The sequence below is a fragment of the Stegodyphus dumicola genome, chromosome 4 (assembly GCF_044657685.1).
Source record: "Stegodyphus dumicola isolate Sdum_Otavi_A_Nest chromosome 4, ASM4465768v1".
Taxonomy (NCBI): domain Eukaryota; kingdom Metazoa; phylum Arthropoda; class Arachnida; order Araneae; family Eresidae; genus Stegodyphus; species Stegodyphus dumicola.
In genome coordinates, this window is record NC_140771.1 from 152375950 (window position 1) to 152391246 (window position 15297).

The 15297-nt window shown below is 33.4% G+C and overlaps 1 protein-coding gene across 2 annotated transcripts in view; it reads left to right on the plus strand.

The window, feature by feature from the left end:
• Positions 1-3772, plus strand: part of LOC118184073 (U3 small nucleolar ribonucleoprotein MPP10) — a 79457-nt gene extending 75685 nt beyond the window's left edge. For both annotated transcript variants that reach the window (XM_085815604.1, XM_085815605.1), the window contains exon 11: positions 3609-3772. In XM_085815604.1, the coding sequence (XP_085671730.1) occupies positions 3609-3698 (90 nt within the window). In that variant the 3' untranslated portion in view covers positions 3699-3772. The remainder of the gene's footprint in view (positions 1-3608) is intronic.
• The last annotated feature ends 11525 nt before the right edge of the window (positions 3773-15297 follow it).

Below are 15297 nucleotides of genomic sequence, written 5' to 3' on the forward strand. Positions count from 1 at the left end.
AAAGATAAAACACCTCCCACACTTCTCATTAAATCAAATATTTTTTACTTTTCTTTAGGAAAAAAAATGAAATACATTAACACAAGGAATACTTAGAGCTCTTCTTGTGATGAGAGAATCGTCAGTGATTGTGAATTATTACATTTGTATGAAAAAAGAAAATATGATAGCTAGTGCTTTACTCAAAAGTTCTTTTATCATGAACAAACTATTAATAAGCACTTTTAGGGCTACTGGCCATTTGAAGATGATTTGCATTGCCAATTTATTGATATTTTTGCACTGCTTAAAAAATGGGGACCTTAATTAATAAGGAAGCACTAAATTCATTTCATATACAGTCATATGTAGAATAATATGCAGAATTGGTTTGAGACTTTTCTTAGCCCATGCTTAAATCATTATATTTAATCATATACTCGGAGATTACTGAAATTTTGACAAAATTTGAAATATGTAGCTTATTTAAATAAGAACAGCTACACTGCAGTGAAATTTTGTTTTTATTTTGCTTTATACTCATATACTAATTTTTATAGTATTAAGTATCATTAAAACGTATCCTAAATGTTTTAATTCCATTTTTAGCATGAATAACTGGATTGCATTGCATAAATGTATTTCATTGTCTTAAATTATGTATATATGCAGTGAAGAAATTTAATATGGTGTGTCATGTGCTGGATGGTGAGTTATGAAGCTATAATAATAATAATAATGATGATGATAATAATAATAACAACAATGATAATAACGGCTTGCTCAAGGATGGTTCCTAGTCCTTGCAAGCCACGATAAGAAATTATATAGTTAACAAAAAATTAACAGACCTGGTATTCTGTGAAGTAATGCATTTATTCATTATTCAGAGTTCTGTGCTCCATACTATATACAAAAGAACATCTGATTTGCAGTGTATTAGTTAAGTGTGCATGTATGATGGCAGGAAGAATTGCAGTATAATAATCTATACAATGGCAATTAATCTATGTCTTAAGATATCATATTCTTAGGTACTCTTCCAATTATCTGCTGAGCCTCATACTATGCAGTCAGTCTGAAAAGTCTGAATGTAATATCCATCACAATTTTCCAATGCATCACTATAGTAATAAAATTCTAGATATTTAACATAGTGTATCAGTGCACCTTCTTCACCCCTTCCCAAAAGAAAGAGAGAGAAAAACACAGAGGCACCATGAAGTTGTATCTTCTGCTTTTATTTCTTTGTGACTGTTAAATTTGTGAGTATACATTTCAACCAATGGTAAATATCAACAGCAAGTAGATAAACCACTCTGAGAATTCCATTTGTTGGGCAGAAGAAATAAATTGAAATGAGCTTGTACCTGATGACATCACTCACTCAAGCATGTACAGAGTTGGCAAGGAAACCTGTTGCCAAAAGAATCAGTCACTAAGCAGGCTGCTTGAATATTATCTGGCAAATACATATGAAATTCCAGATTTAAATTAAATTAATATGCCATCATCAGTGTATGGTATTGGATTTCTTGCCCTATTAATAAGAAATTAAAATATTGCATTTTAGTTGATGTTAGGTAATAAATAATATATTGCTAGGCTATTAAAAAATGGTTTTATCTTCCTTCAGAAACAAAATTTATAGCGTGAAGTACTGAATAATCACAAGTTAATTTGAAGGAATTTTATTGTAGTATAATTACTTGAATTTTAAATTTCGAGTTTGATTTATTAGTGTTTTTAATGAAGATAATCATATTTATATGAATTCTTTGGGACTGACTTCAAGTGGGAAGTGCATGAGGGAGGGAAAAAGATGGTAGTAGATGGATGTTGTAGAATTGATTGGGGAACAAGACCAATGAAAATATAATCTGATATATTAATGTAAACAGTATGTTTGCATATTGATGTCTATGCTTTGTCTTGTCAAACCCAAAGATCTTGCATCTCCTGTCATTCTAAGGAAAGCAGTTTATGTAAATCAATAAAAAAAAATGATAAAATGAAGATAAAAATAATGAATGTATGCTCAAATAAATATTTGCATCATTCTGTCACACAGTGTGCTCTTCTTCAAACAAAATGCCAGAGAATCATTGCAATTAAAGGAAGGCTGTTTTAGATCATTATTTAAATTAATTTAAAGTTTTATTGCCTTATTACTTCACTGCACTGTATGCATATATATGTACAGAAAGAATATGAAATACAAGCAAAGTATACAAAGTTTTAAGGTTGCAAAAATTGATTGAATTCTTCCATGGCCCGGGGAGATATTAAAGTATAACGAGCCAGTTTTAAGAAAGTCATTAAGTTATGTACTGTTGGTTGAAAAATATAAATGGTTTTATGTTTCTTATTTGCTTGAATCATCTTTGAATGGCAGATGTTGACAACCGATAACCATTAACTGAATATTGGAATGTTATTTACATAAATGCTGTTTACATAAATGGTAATGATCTGCAGAATGTTTCTTGCCTTTTCTCAGATTACAAAGTGTTGAGAATTCAAATATGGCTACTATAAAGTGTTTTACATTATTTTGAATATTATCATTATTATTTTACAATTTTAATATTAGTTATTTAAATTTACCCTCTGCATTTTGATCAATGAATTATGAAAGAATAAAATCTTACAGAATGCTAAGCGGAAGCTTAAAGGCTTTTGCTGAAATTACAGCTGCTGTTAACATGCCACACTGAATAATTTTTTTTTTTTTTTTTTTTTTTTTTTTTTTTTTTTTTTTTTTTATCACCATGTCTTTTCTTTCAAAACGTAGTGTTTGTATTTCATATTGTATGCTGTGTTTTCATCATTCACTTCTTGACTATTTGGATTTCAAAAACAGCCTTGTAAATTTAGGATTGTATCAGTAGCTTTAGAGTTATTGCTGCCTGCTTTTTCAAAAGAAATTCACAAATAGGAATACATTTTAATTTTATAAGTTAGCTGTTGAAAATTCAGAATGCACGCATATAGTCAAAGCAAGCTGCATTTTCCACCTATTCAGTCCTTCCCTCATTTCATCTGTGTTTAATCATCATATTAGTGAGAAAAATTTTAGCATTTAGCGGCAATGAAATTACTTGTTATCCTATAATGTTTCACTATGAATGTTTTATGGATGTGTTATATGTAAAAATATTATTTATGAAACACATAAATGCGATAAAATGAAACAGTGCTGTTATTGCCTATGAGAAATTAATTTTTTTAATTTTACCTTTTTATTAATTATAATTATTGATAGTGTAACTGGTTAAAAAACCATGCAATCATCATGCGTACTCCCAACTGTAGTTGCAAATTTAGTCAGTAATAGTTAGGGAAAGGTGTTTCTGGAATATAATTAATTACAAGTTAGTATTTGATTAACTTTTACACTTGTTGCAATTCTGATCAATTGCTATTATTTGCAATGAATAAAAAATAACTATATTTAGTTACTATAAATGTGTAAAAATGTTTTTGATGATAATTTTTGCATTTTAATTAGTTAGTATAAAAGGCTAATAATTGAAGCATTAATGTGTATTCACTAACCTTGTTATAGTTTTCCACTGTAACTAGGAACATCATCCATTGTAATTTTTAATGAATTTTATCTGTTTTAGATGGACTCTACACTGAAAATTAAGTCATCAAAGGACTTCTTTTCTCGTCTGCAAGAGACAAATACTTTGCAAATGAAAAAGAAAAAATGAATATATCAGAGCAAGATACGAATATATGTATATATTTTTTAAATATGTGAATAAAATGTAATTTCATATTTATAGTTATTATGTTTTTAATTTTATTATTTGAATAGTTGCCATATAACTGAGTATGGTCAATGAGAGCCAGCCATTGGAAACATAAAAAATTATATGTAGTGATCTTAAAGCTGAATTTAAAAAAAAAAACTGCTAATTGAACACTCCTTCAGAAACATTAAGATCAGCAATCTGTTCAAAGAACAGCACTAGATTTGCCAAAATGAATAGAAGTAATCCAGGAGTGAAATCTCACCATTTTGGCTGAATTTTATTCCTGCATTAATTACATGGTATGCCCCATTGATTTTTAGTGATGCTGACTAGTCCTTTTTTTATTTTTATTTTTAATTTATTTTGTGTGAATGGATTTTTTTTTTTTTTTTTTTTTTAAGCACACAGCATTAAAAGCTCATGTTCTACAATGTAGAACATTGAGCATTATTGAATACAACAGGTTTCTTAAAGCCCGGTAAATTCTATGTTTGCTTCCTAAAGGCAGTCGGTCTGCAATATATTCACTCTAAAAATGTTCTAAGTGTTTGCTGACAAGTCCTCCTTCCTGATCACTGCTTTGTTGAATCACTTTCTATGAATAGTCTGCTAAATTATGTTAAATTAGGCTCCAGGCTTTTAATTTCTTGTGTATTATGCTAGAGGAATTAATCATCCTTACTTAACTCTCAAAATTATACATTATTTTGAAAAATAGTAGTCCTGGAAAACTTGTTTACCCTATACCTAATTAATGTTGCATGTTCATATCTTTGAAGAAAACTTTATTAGAAACTTGAAAAGTCTTGTAAAATGGCATGAACTATTTATTGGATTCATATTTACATTACATATCAGAAGAATCTTATGCAGGCAGCCCATTTAGTCAATGGGAACTATATTCTGAGCAAGAACTATCAGTGTTGTTCTGTTTGCAGCCTTATAGTTGTTTATTACATCTAGAATCTGAAATGTTATCCATAAATTTTGCTTTCAAAACAATTATTTAAATGCTTATATATATCCATTTCTTCCTTTTTGAGATATATATATATATCAAAAACAGTTTTGACTTCCAATCATCTTATAATTTATGGAAAACAGATACTTAAATGCTTAAATATCCATTTCATCCTTTTTGAGATATCTATGTCAATGACTTTTCACTATTCAAAACAGTTTTAAATTCTAATGATCTTATAATTTTTAGTTTAACTTTTATAAAGTCTGATTCCTTTCCCTGACATGCGTAGTAAATCCTTGACTGTAACATTTTCTATTAGGTTGAAAACTCATTTATTTTTTTATGTAACAAATCATGTACCTAGCATTCTGCTTTAAAGAAATGGTATCTTTGTGTTTATAGTTTGCTTCTTTACAATCCAGACTTGTTTGTAAATCCACTGATTTAAGAACTGTTTCTGTTGACAGAAGTTTGTTCCATTTTGTTTAGGATCAAATAACTGAAAAAAATTTCCACCATTGCAATAAAACATTATTCAAATGAACTTATTTGTAACCTTCTTTCCTTCTATTTGTTATAGTTGTAGATTACCTGTCATTTTCTTCATCTTACGTAATTCTGAATCATTTTTCGTTTGCTAAAATTTATGTGCATTTTCTTTAGTAATCCCATTTGAAAGCTGAGTTTAAGAAAAATTTGCAGCACAGCATTTTTTGCCAGTTTGTACATTTATTAAAATAACAGAGCTTTAAAACTGCATATTACAGTCTATGAAATGTACATCTAGAGAGAAATCTGTCACTTGATCATTTTTTTAATGCACATTTTCTCTTCTTTGAGGTCTAAACAGTATACAGTGTATTGAATTTTAATTAATGATTCCGGTATTAAATTCTGCTTTATGATGGCTTTTAAACAGTTAATTGTTTTAGTTTTTTCTCCACTTGCAGAGCTCCTCAGGTTAGGCTGTAATCACTAACTTGCCTTTGTAACTATGAAAGTAACCAAGTTTCCAGAAAATATTTCAAGATCTCACCAAAAGAGAGATATGTATAGAAGATCTGATTAATCTGTGCCCCATTACCAAAAAGTTTTTATTTAGTACCCCAGGTATGCATGCAGCATTCTGCCAGATGCCTCCCACTTCCCCGGACATTTTTGCTAATCTAACTGCGGATTATGATCCCTCCTGTGAGAAGGTCAACATTTTAACATAGTGGACCGCCGAGATAAAATACCTTTCTTGATTGGAATGCAACTGATGAGGCACTCCAAACCTGAAAACCCAATGCTGTATCATTGCATCTGCTACCGTGACAACCTTTTGATAAGGGATAGGATACGCTTTAGGTCACTTTGTGAAGTAATCAGTGGCAAAAGGTTGTATGTGTTGCCATCAGCAGGTCATGGAAAAGGTCCCAGGTGTGTCCCTGGGATATCAGAGGTGATGCATTCAAAACATGCTTCTGTAGCTTCTGTATTGTAAACTTTTAGCTATGTTGGGCTGTGTTTCTCAGATCCTATGCAACCCGCACAAGCATGGCATGACTAGCACCACTTTTAGGCCTCAGCCCTTGCATTAGAAACTCTACGCAAGGTCTTCAATTTTCCTAAATTCAGCTGCCGATTCAAAATTCCGGTACAAGACGCTGTTTCAAATATGGAGGAACCTGGGTCAAACGATGTTGAAATTATAACTTGTTGTCGACCAGATTAACTACCTCATATTTGGCTTCGACCTTAAACAATTTCAGCAGCTTTCTGGGTCATTATGCTCTAGGCAGGGCATCGGCCTTTTCGTATCACAATCTTTTCCGATGATTAATAGTTATGTCATATTCCCTGGAAACTCTGTATCCATCTAGCTATTTGACCTTCAGGTTTCTTGAAATTTAAGAGCCATGTTAACGACACATCTGCGCGGAGCATGAATTTTCTGCCATAGACATAATGAAGGAAGTGCTATCCGGCTTTAACAATGACAAGCAACATCTTTCTGGTAACACAGTAATTCCTGTCCGCTTTAGATAGACATTTTGTTACGAAGAACACAGAAAATATATAAATCAAATATATTTTAAACAGTTCGTTCAGTTGCGGGCCTGCCTCTACCCGAGGCTAGGTGCATTATGAATAAAGACAAAAAAGTTCTTAATAAGTCATTCTTTATTTCCATCAAAACAGTATCACTCTTCCGAGATCAGCTTTCGTTCCGTCTACAAGCAAAACATTCCAAACACTCAGCACGCAGGCTGACGTCATAAACAGCAGCGCCTCGCGCCGGTTATTACTTCAGTTCATTTCACAACAGACTCCCCCCCCCTTGAGACTCAGGTTGAGTCACAAACTCATAACAAACATTATTTAAAAGATCAAGTCTTTTTGGAACTTTTACAAGTCGTCCAAAGGAGGAATATTGTTGCATCACCATTTTATCAGGTGCAATTCCCTTTTTTAACGTACACCCAGCACTAGAATTAGATTCCTCTGCACCCAGTTTCTTATTATGCACATTTCTGATTAATAACTTAGTGAAATCACATTTTTCTGGTAACAGTATTGGATACAGAAAAGATTCATAGTCATCTCTATTTAGTATTCTCGTTTTAACTCTTAGAATACCATCATCATCAATGAGCGTTTCAATAAAATTATAATATTTCTTATCAGTTAGATAATAATTTTGAACCAAACGAATTAAATTTTTCTCAGAATTTTCAATTTCATACTGTGAAAGTTCAATGTTTCCATTCTTTTCAGAACCACCTTTACAATTATTTACAAATCTAAATATCCATGCAAATACTCTAATCATTTTATCATAATTGGATACACTGATTCGATGCCAAGGAGGTGCGTCTTTTGATAGATCAATATTCACTCTTTTTATCTTTTTTCTCTCCAATTCTACTTCATGCAAATAAATAATCTCACCAGTGGGCCAGTTTTCAGGGCCTTCTCGCAACCACAAGGGGCCTTCCCAACATCTAGACCGAAGCATTTGCTTCGCAAAATATCCGCGCGACAACAAGTCGGCAATATTTAGTTTCCCTGGGATATGTCTCCATGAATGACCTCGCGTCAAATCTCGAATCTCTTTAACCCTATTTTCGACGAAAACGGACCAATTTCCTTGCTCTGTTATCCACCAAGGGCAGTGGTTGAATCAGACCAGAAGGTAACTTTTAAATCGGGCAAACTGAGAGCCTTGATAATAGAATTTGCAAGTCTAGAACCTATACAACAGGCCATTAATTCTAAGCGAGGAATGCTTAAAGATTTCAAAGGCGATACTCTAGACTTCGCCCGTACGAGATTTATTTTTACTTCAGAATTAAATATTGATCGAACAAAGACACACGCTGCATACGCCCCCTTGCAAGCATCCACAAATACATGTAGTTCAGACGTGTCATTGATAAACAAGTATCGAGGCAAAGTAACATCTTTCAAAACATTAAGTTCTTTAAACCAGTTCAAAAATATATTTACATCATTCGGAGACAATTCATCACCCCATGCAATTTTCACTTTCCACAATTTTTGCAACAACAGTTTTGGAAGCAATGTAGTTGGCGTTAATAAACCAATAGGATCAAAAATTGTCTGCACAATTGCCAAAATTTTCCTCTTTGTGATTTTCGTATCACAGGTCTATGTATCTGTGTCTGTGCAGCACCTCAGCGTATCATTATCCAAATTCCAAATTACCCCCAAAACGGAAGTATCCCCTGAATGTTTGTCAACATTTGTACCAGCCACATTGCTTTCAAAACCGCGCAAGTTAAAACATCCATTTGACATGATTAATTTGGAATGTTCAATAAACGTAAACTGTTCATCAATACTAAAAACACTAGATAAACAATTATCCACATAAAATGACGATTTCAATTTTTGAGCAACTTCACTATATTGACGTGGACAGTTTTCTAATAGATGCGTTCAACAAGTAGGGGCTCGAAGAAACTCCAAACACAACTCTGCAATGCCTATAAATTAATTTCTCTTCATTGCATGGGAAAAAAAATCTGAGAAAATCTCTATCTTTAGATGCGACGGATAACATTAAAAAAGCCTTTTCAATATCGGCACTAATACCAATCTGATACATTCTAAAACGATCTAGAATACCAGGCATTAATTCAATAAGATTTATTCCTTTACACAAACATTCGTTCAAAGAGAGTTTCCCTTTCTCAGATGCAGAAGCGTCAAAAACAGGACGAATTTTCGTGGTTTCACTTCCTAATTTGATTACAGGCCTATGCGGCAAATAATGACATTCATTTTTCAGTTCAGTTTCTGGTACGCGTTCAATAATATTCAACCTTTTCCATTCCTTGAACACATTTTGATAATTATCGAAAAATTTACTACATCTGAGTTTATAGATCATCTTTTGATACCTTTTCCAGGATAATTCTTTATTATCGGTTAAATGTGTCGTATCACATTTCCACGGAAGTTCTACTTCATATCTTCCATCTGGAAGAATTTTCATTTTGTTCTCAAATTCAGATAAATTAAAACTTTCATTCATTTTAACAGTTTCGTTTGGAGCGCATATTCCTATTTTTTCAAGTTCCCATAACTCATTCAGAGGAATTCTCCTGACATGCATTGAAAATGTTTTCAAAATATTATCCTTTTCACCCGAATTTCGTTTTCCAAATACCGTCCACCCAAGTTTCGTTTCGACAGCCGTTACCCCGGACTGTAATTCAATAGAATTTCCCGTCAATAATTTTCCTATAACATCTGCTCCGATTAAAAGGTTAATTTCAATTTCCTTTCGCAATGGATCAGAAAATTCGATTTCTTTTTCTTTTAATTCATTCAAAATCTCTTTATCTTTAACCTTAGGAATAAAACCGCAAATCTTTTTTTCCGATAATGCCTCAAAACTACATGCGAATGTTCCTTTTAAATTGCTGACCTCGACCGAAAACACTTCATGTTGTTTAGGTTTCGTTTCGTCCCACCCAAACAGTGCATGTATAACTGTCTCCTCGCGAAGTGGAGATGCTTTAAGCTGACTCATCATATTTTCACTAACGTAGCCACTTTGGCTTCCGCTATCAATTATGCAGCGAATAATTTTCTCGCGCCCTTGACACCGAATTCGAACGCAAAGCGTTTGCAAAAATACAGTTTCGCTTCTGCCACAGTTAGAAAGAGAACTCTCTTTTGAAACATTTATCTGATCATTATTTTTTAGCTTTTGATTACACATTACATCAAAATGATTACAACTTTTGCAAATAGAACAACTTAACTTACCTTTAAAAGGACAAAATTTACTAATGTGACTCGCTCTTTTCAGACAAGAAAAACAAGCACCTTTTTTCAACAATAATTGTTGTTTTTCAGCTAAAGTCTTTTTTTTTTTTTTTTTTTTTTTTTTTTGCAGAGTAACATTTTTCACTAAAATGTTTCTTTTCACAAAAATTACAGTTCGGAACACTCTTACCTGAATTCTCAAGACTTACTAGAGCTGATGCTGTTACGGGATCATTTTGCTTTACCTGTTCGTGGTTAAAATCTTTCTTCCGATGGTTCTGTTGGGAAGCGAAACCAGTTCTTGGGAGGAGAACCGTCTCTTCCCCCTTAACTTCCTGTTTTAAGAAATTCATTAAATATTTCAAAGATCGATTCCCTTTAGTTTCAATGGAGTCGTGATTTCTGCTTCTTTCCCAGCCATCAATACTTCTTCTGGTAAGCAACTTTTCACTAAGGGGGTCAAAAAATCCCCATATTTTTCTTGAGTTCTCCCCAAACTTTCCAACGCTCGCAATTTTCCTTCTAGTTCATCATACAGGGAGGGTAGATCCGTTTTTGCTCTTCCGGTTACAGCGTTCTTCATCACTAGGCTTAACAAGTCTCTCACATAGATTTGCACAAGTAAATCTTCGCGTCCAAAGCGCTCTCTTAGTTGTTCGATGGCTTTAGGATAATTAGCTGCCGTTGCCGGGAAGCTAAGGACTAGGCGTTCTGCTTTCTATTTGGGTTCCATGGCCTGCAATAGATACTGCATTTTATCTTCATCGGCGATACTTTTGTCATCGTGGATTTTCTGGAACTGACTCCATAAAGTCAGGAAATTTTTAGCTTCACCACTGAATTTTTTAAGCTCAATTTTAGGAAATTTAAATTTCCTAGATTCGGAATTATTTGAAAGAGAGGAGGCTTGTATTTCCGCATCTATTTGAGCACACTGTTCTAGAAACTTATCTCGATAATTCTCCGCTTCTCTGGCATACGTCAAGTCTCTGGAATTTATCACAAAGTTGACACTTCAAAATCGAAAGTATTTTTAAATCTCTTACTTCTTTAGTTAATTCACTTTCGGTTTTCCTTGAGGTTTGCGAAAACGCAATTCTAAGTCCTTTTCTTTGAGCCTATAAAGCGATCAAATCCATCTTCAAAGTATATTCAAAATCGAAATTCAATATCAAAAGTTCAATCGGAAAATTCTAATTCATAGCACCCGGTCCCGCCGAGGGTACCAATATATTACGAAGAACACAGAAAATATATAAATCAAATATATTTAAAACAGTTCGTTCAGTTGCGGGCCTGCCTCTACCCGAAGCTGGGTGCATTATGAATAAAGACAAAAAAGTTCTTAATAAGTCATTCTTTATTTCCATCAAAACAGTATCACTCTTCCGAGATCAGCTTTCGTTCCGTCTACAAGCAAAACATTCCAAACACTCAGCACGCAGGCTGACGTCATAAACAGCAGCGCCTCGCGCCGGTTATTACTTCAGTTCATTTCACAACACATTTGCTCCAGTATGTCACGACATATTCTTGGGACAAAACAGTACCGACACACTAATTGATCACATCTTTAGAGAACACATGCTTTGTTGAGCTGATGATACATCAGTATTGTCTCAGATCATATGTTTAAGTCTCCTTCAGATTATTAAATGCATCACAAGAACTTTTGTTTGCTGTCTATCTGTGAAAGTGCCTTGCGATGGAATAAAACACCTTCACAAATTTCCTATAATAGGTACAAAGCCCAGGGAAGCTTCTCAGCTAGTGGACATTATCGGGGCGTCTCAAGTCTTTAATTGCTGACACTTTTTCTGGATTCGTATACACACCTTCGGCAGAGATGACATGTCCACGAGAAGTCACATCTTGTCTGAAAAATTTACATTTGCGGAACGTAAATTTAGATTGGCTTCCTTCAGTTTCTGAAGCACCTTCTTAATATTTTCTAAATGCCCTTCAAAACTTTTCCGACATAATTTCATACAGGTATATCAGACAGGCTTAGTAGGAAAGACGTCTCATAACTGTCCCCATGAGGCCCTTGAAAGTTACCGCCGCATTGCATAATCCAAACTTCATCACCTTGAACTGCTAGAGTCCTTATACGATAGAAAATTTTGTCTTTTCGCAGTCATCAGGGTATATCTCTACCTGCCAATATTCACTTTTCAAATCAAGCGTTTGCTTCTAGAAAGAGTGTCGTCAATTCTAGGGAGAGGGTAGCTGTCCTTTTTCTTGTTTTCGTTCAATCGGAGATAGTTTATACAAAATCTAACCGAACCATATTTCTGTCGTACCAGTACGATCAAAGAGGTCCGTGGACTTGCTGAAGTCTCGATACCATCGTTTACTTGCATGTTCTTTGGAAGTTTTCGTACTTCCAACTGTTATGCTGCTTGATTAGTGGATATCTAGTTGTGCATTCTTCAATAACTCCAATGTTAGGCTCTCTGAAGAGACAGATTCTGAAGGGTTACTGTTTTGTTTAATGCAAGTCACTAGAGTACCTACTGCAACCATATCACCTTTCCTAATGACTTTCGCCTCATCTGTTAGTTACATTGGAGAATCTCATCGGGTTAAAAGTACTCGGTAGGTCGACGAATGCCGAAGCTATTAGTATTCCTCGCAGGGTGCTACAGTTCTTAGGATATTCCAGAATGCCGTAGTGGAAACTTCTATTTTCAGCTATTCATCCACGTAATAAAAGTTCTGTTCTTGCTTGTCCTCAGCTAGGATTTGGTGCACGAATTCAAGGCCTGATTTAGACTGGAAATTCCCTAAGCTATTTGACATATGGGGTTTTCTCTAAGTCCAGATACTATATATCAGTGCCAAATACAGAGTTGCCAACTCTCTCGATTTCGAATCATTCTCCCGCCAACCCGATTTTCAATGGATTTCTCCCGACGTTTTACTTATTCTTAAAATTTCTCACGATTTCTATGTATCTTGGCTTAATACTACGTTCTTTGCACCAAAAAAGCATCACTTGGTTTTTCTCTAGATTACATCTAAAAGAAAACGAAACTCATTTCGTCTGAGAAATTATACGGCATTTATGCTTTGTGAGTAAGACCACATGTGTTCGGAAACGTTGTGTTCTGGTTCTCCAATCAGCATCGAGCGCCAGTGCGTATCATCTGGCATATATTAGCCAATGAGCACAAGCATTTTTTCTTGCATTTCATTTAAACTTATTGGATTGAATTAAATCTACTTCGCCGACAGAGCATAAACCACATAGAATAAATGCATTTTTTAAAATTCACTCTATTTGTTTACCATAGCGACACTCCGGCGCTAGGCTCACTTAACAGTATTATATTTCGTTCATATTATAACTCAGAATGCACAAAATTTATATCATTTAAAGAATTATCTAATCGTTGCCACATGTTCTATTCAACTACCATAATAAGGCTAGAACGATGTATAAAAGAAATTAAGCAAGCAAAACAAAAAAGAAACAGTTTTTCACAGACGATTGAGTACTTCTCATTCAATTAGTTCAGTTCTCACTTCTCTACAAGGCAAAAATACATAAAAAGTCAAAATATCTGTATTAAAAATTACGAAGTAAATCTTAAACACTTATTTCCTCAAAAAAATTCCAGAAAGGATTAAGCATAATTTAATTCGTTATAATAAATGAAGGCGTCATCTTTCTTGTTGCGAAGCTAAGTTTCTCTAGATTGGGAACAAATCCACTGTTCTACTGTTTCAAATGTAAACAAGCATTGGCCGCCATCAAAAACATTATTAGGCTTAGCGGCGCTTAAACAACTTTAAAATTGTTGATAATTCTAAAAATATTGCATACAGATTTACTAAAGGCATAAAAACCTTAACCGAAAGATAAGAACAACATAATTCAATCATTTTTAAACCAAAAATGTACAATTTACAAACATATAAGAGTAAAGAAACTATGATCACTGAGCCGGGTAACAGAGTGGATATATATATAAATATATTTATATACGTTTGGTGCGGCCGATTGCAACCAAAATACGCGGTGCACATCTGCATGTATTACCAGTCCTATATGCAAAATTTCAACGTTCTGAGGCTACTCGTTTTTGAATTATGCGAGATACGTACGTACATACGTTCGTACAGACGCCACGAAAAATTCTCTTCAGGATTCATTTTAAAGCAGTTTTATAATTTTTTTGGAGGGAAAAAAGTCTTTTATTCTGTCCCTACGTACAGATGTCACGCAAAAACATCGTTAAGTTTCATTCGATAGCGGTCAAAATGGATATTTTCGTTGAAATATGCTGCCTGAAACTTTTCGCGATTACAATACTTCCTTTTTAGTTCGTACAAAGAAGTAAAAAATAGTAAAATAAAAATTTCAAATAATTTAACCCTTATAAGAAGAGTAAGGTGTGGGAAGCGATGTATACAAAATTATCAAAAATTGAAGTAATCGGGAGTAGCTGAAACTTCTAGCCCTTATGAAGATGTTTGCTTCTTAGTCATAATAAAGCAGCTATAACAAGAAGTTGCTTTTTCAAGAGATGAAATGACCAAAAACAAAAGGATAACATTCAGAAATTCAACGCAATAAATGGACTTCAAAGCTGACTGTAATATCAGAAAAATGCGTTGTTAATCGAGAAGGGAAAATTTAACGAGATTAAAAAAATTATAGAAATGACTTCTATAAATGAATTTGAAAGTTTTTTTCTTTTCTTTTAAATTTCTAATGTACTGAAATCTTTTATCTTTCTGTTTTTGACAGTTTAAACTTCGAAAGAAACCTTGATCGACATATTCAATCAACGTAAAATACTGAAAGAACATTTTTAGGGCAAAGACTTTTCAGTGCACTATGGTTTGCATGCAAATATATTACAATCACTTAATTTGACTAAAAGATATATATTCACATATGATTGATGAGAAAATAAAAATATTTCTCTACAAAAACGTGTTAATGATTGGTTTTTCATCTCGTCGTTTCAAATCTGGTGTATTTCATCACTTAACGAAGTTAAGTTAATGGTACATTTTTACATAATTAAAATTTCATTAATTATATATTCGATTATTAACGCAAAATTATGAAATTATTTTTATTGCGAAGAAAATATTCTTTTTCATGTGGTCAGATCGCAAATTTTTTTCTGTGCATGTTAGTTGAACTGAATTAGATCGTGGTTGCTATATGCTAAAACAATCGTGCTGAAACAATTACTACATGCTAAAAGAAACTTGGTTACTATATGCTGAAACACTATTCTTGGGGTTACTATATGGTGAAATAATATCATTGATGCGATTTCGGCAATA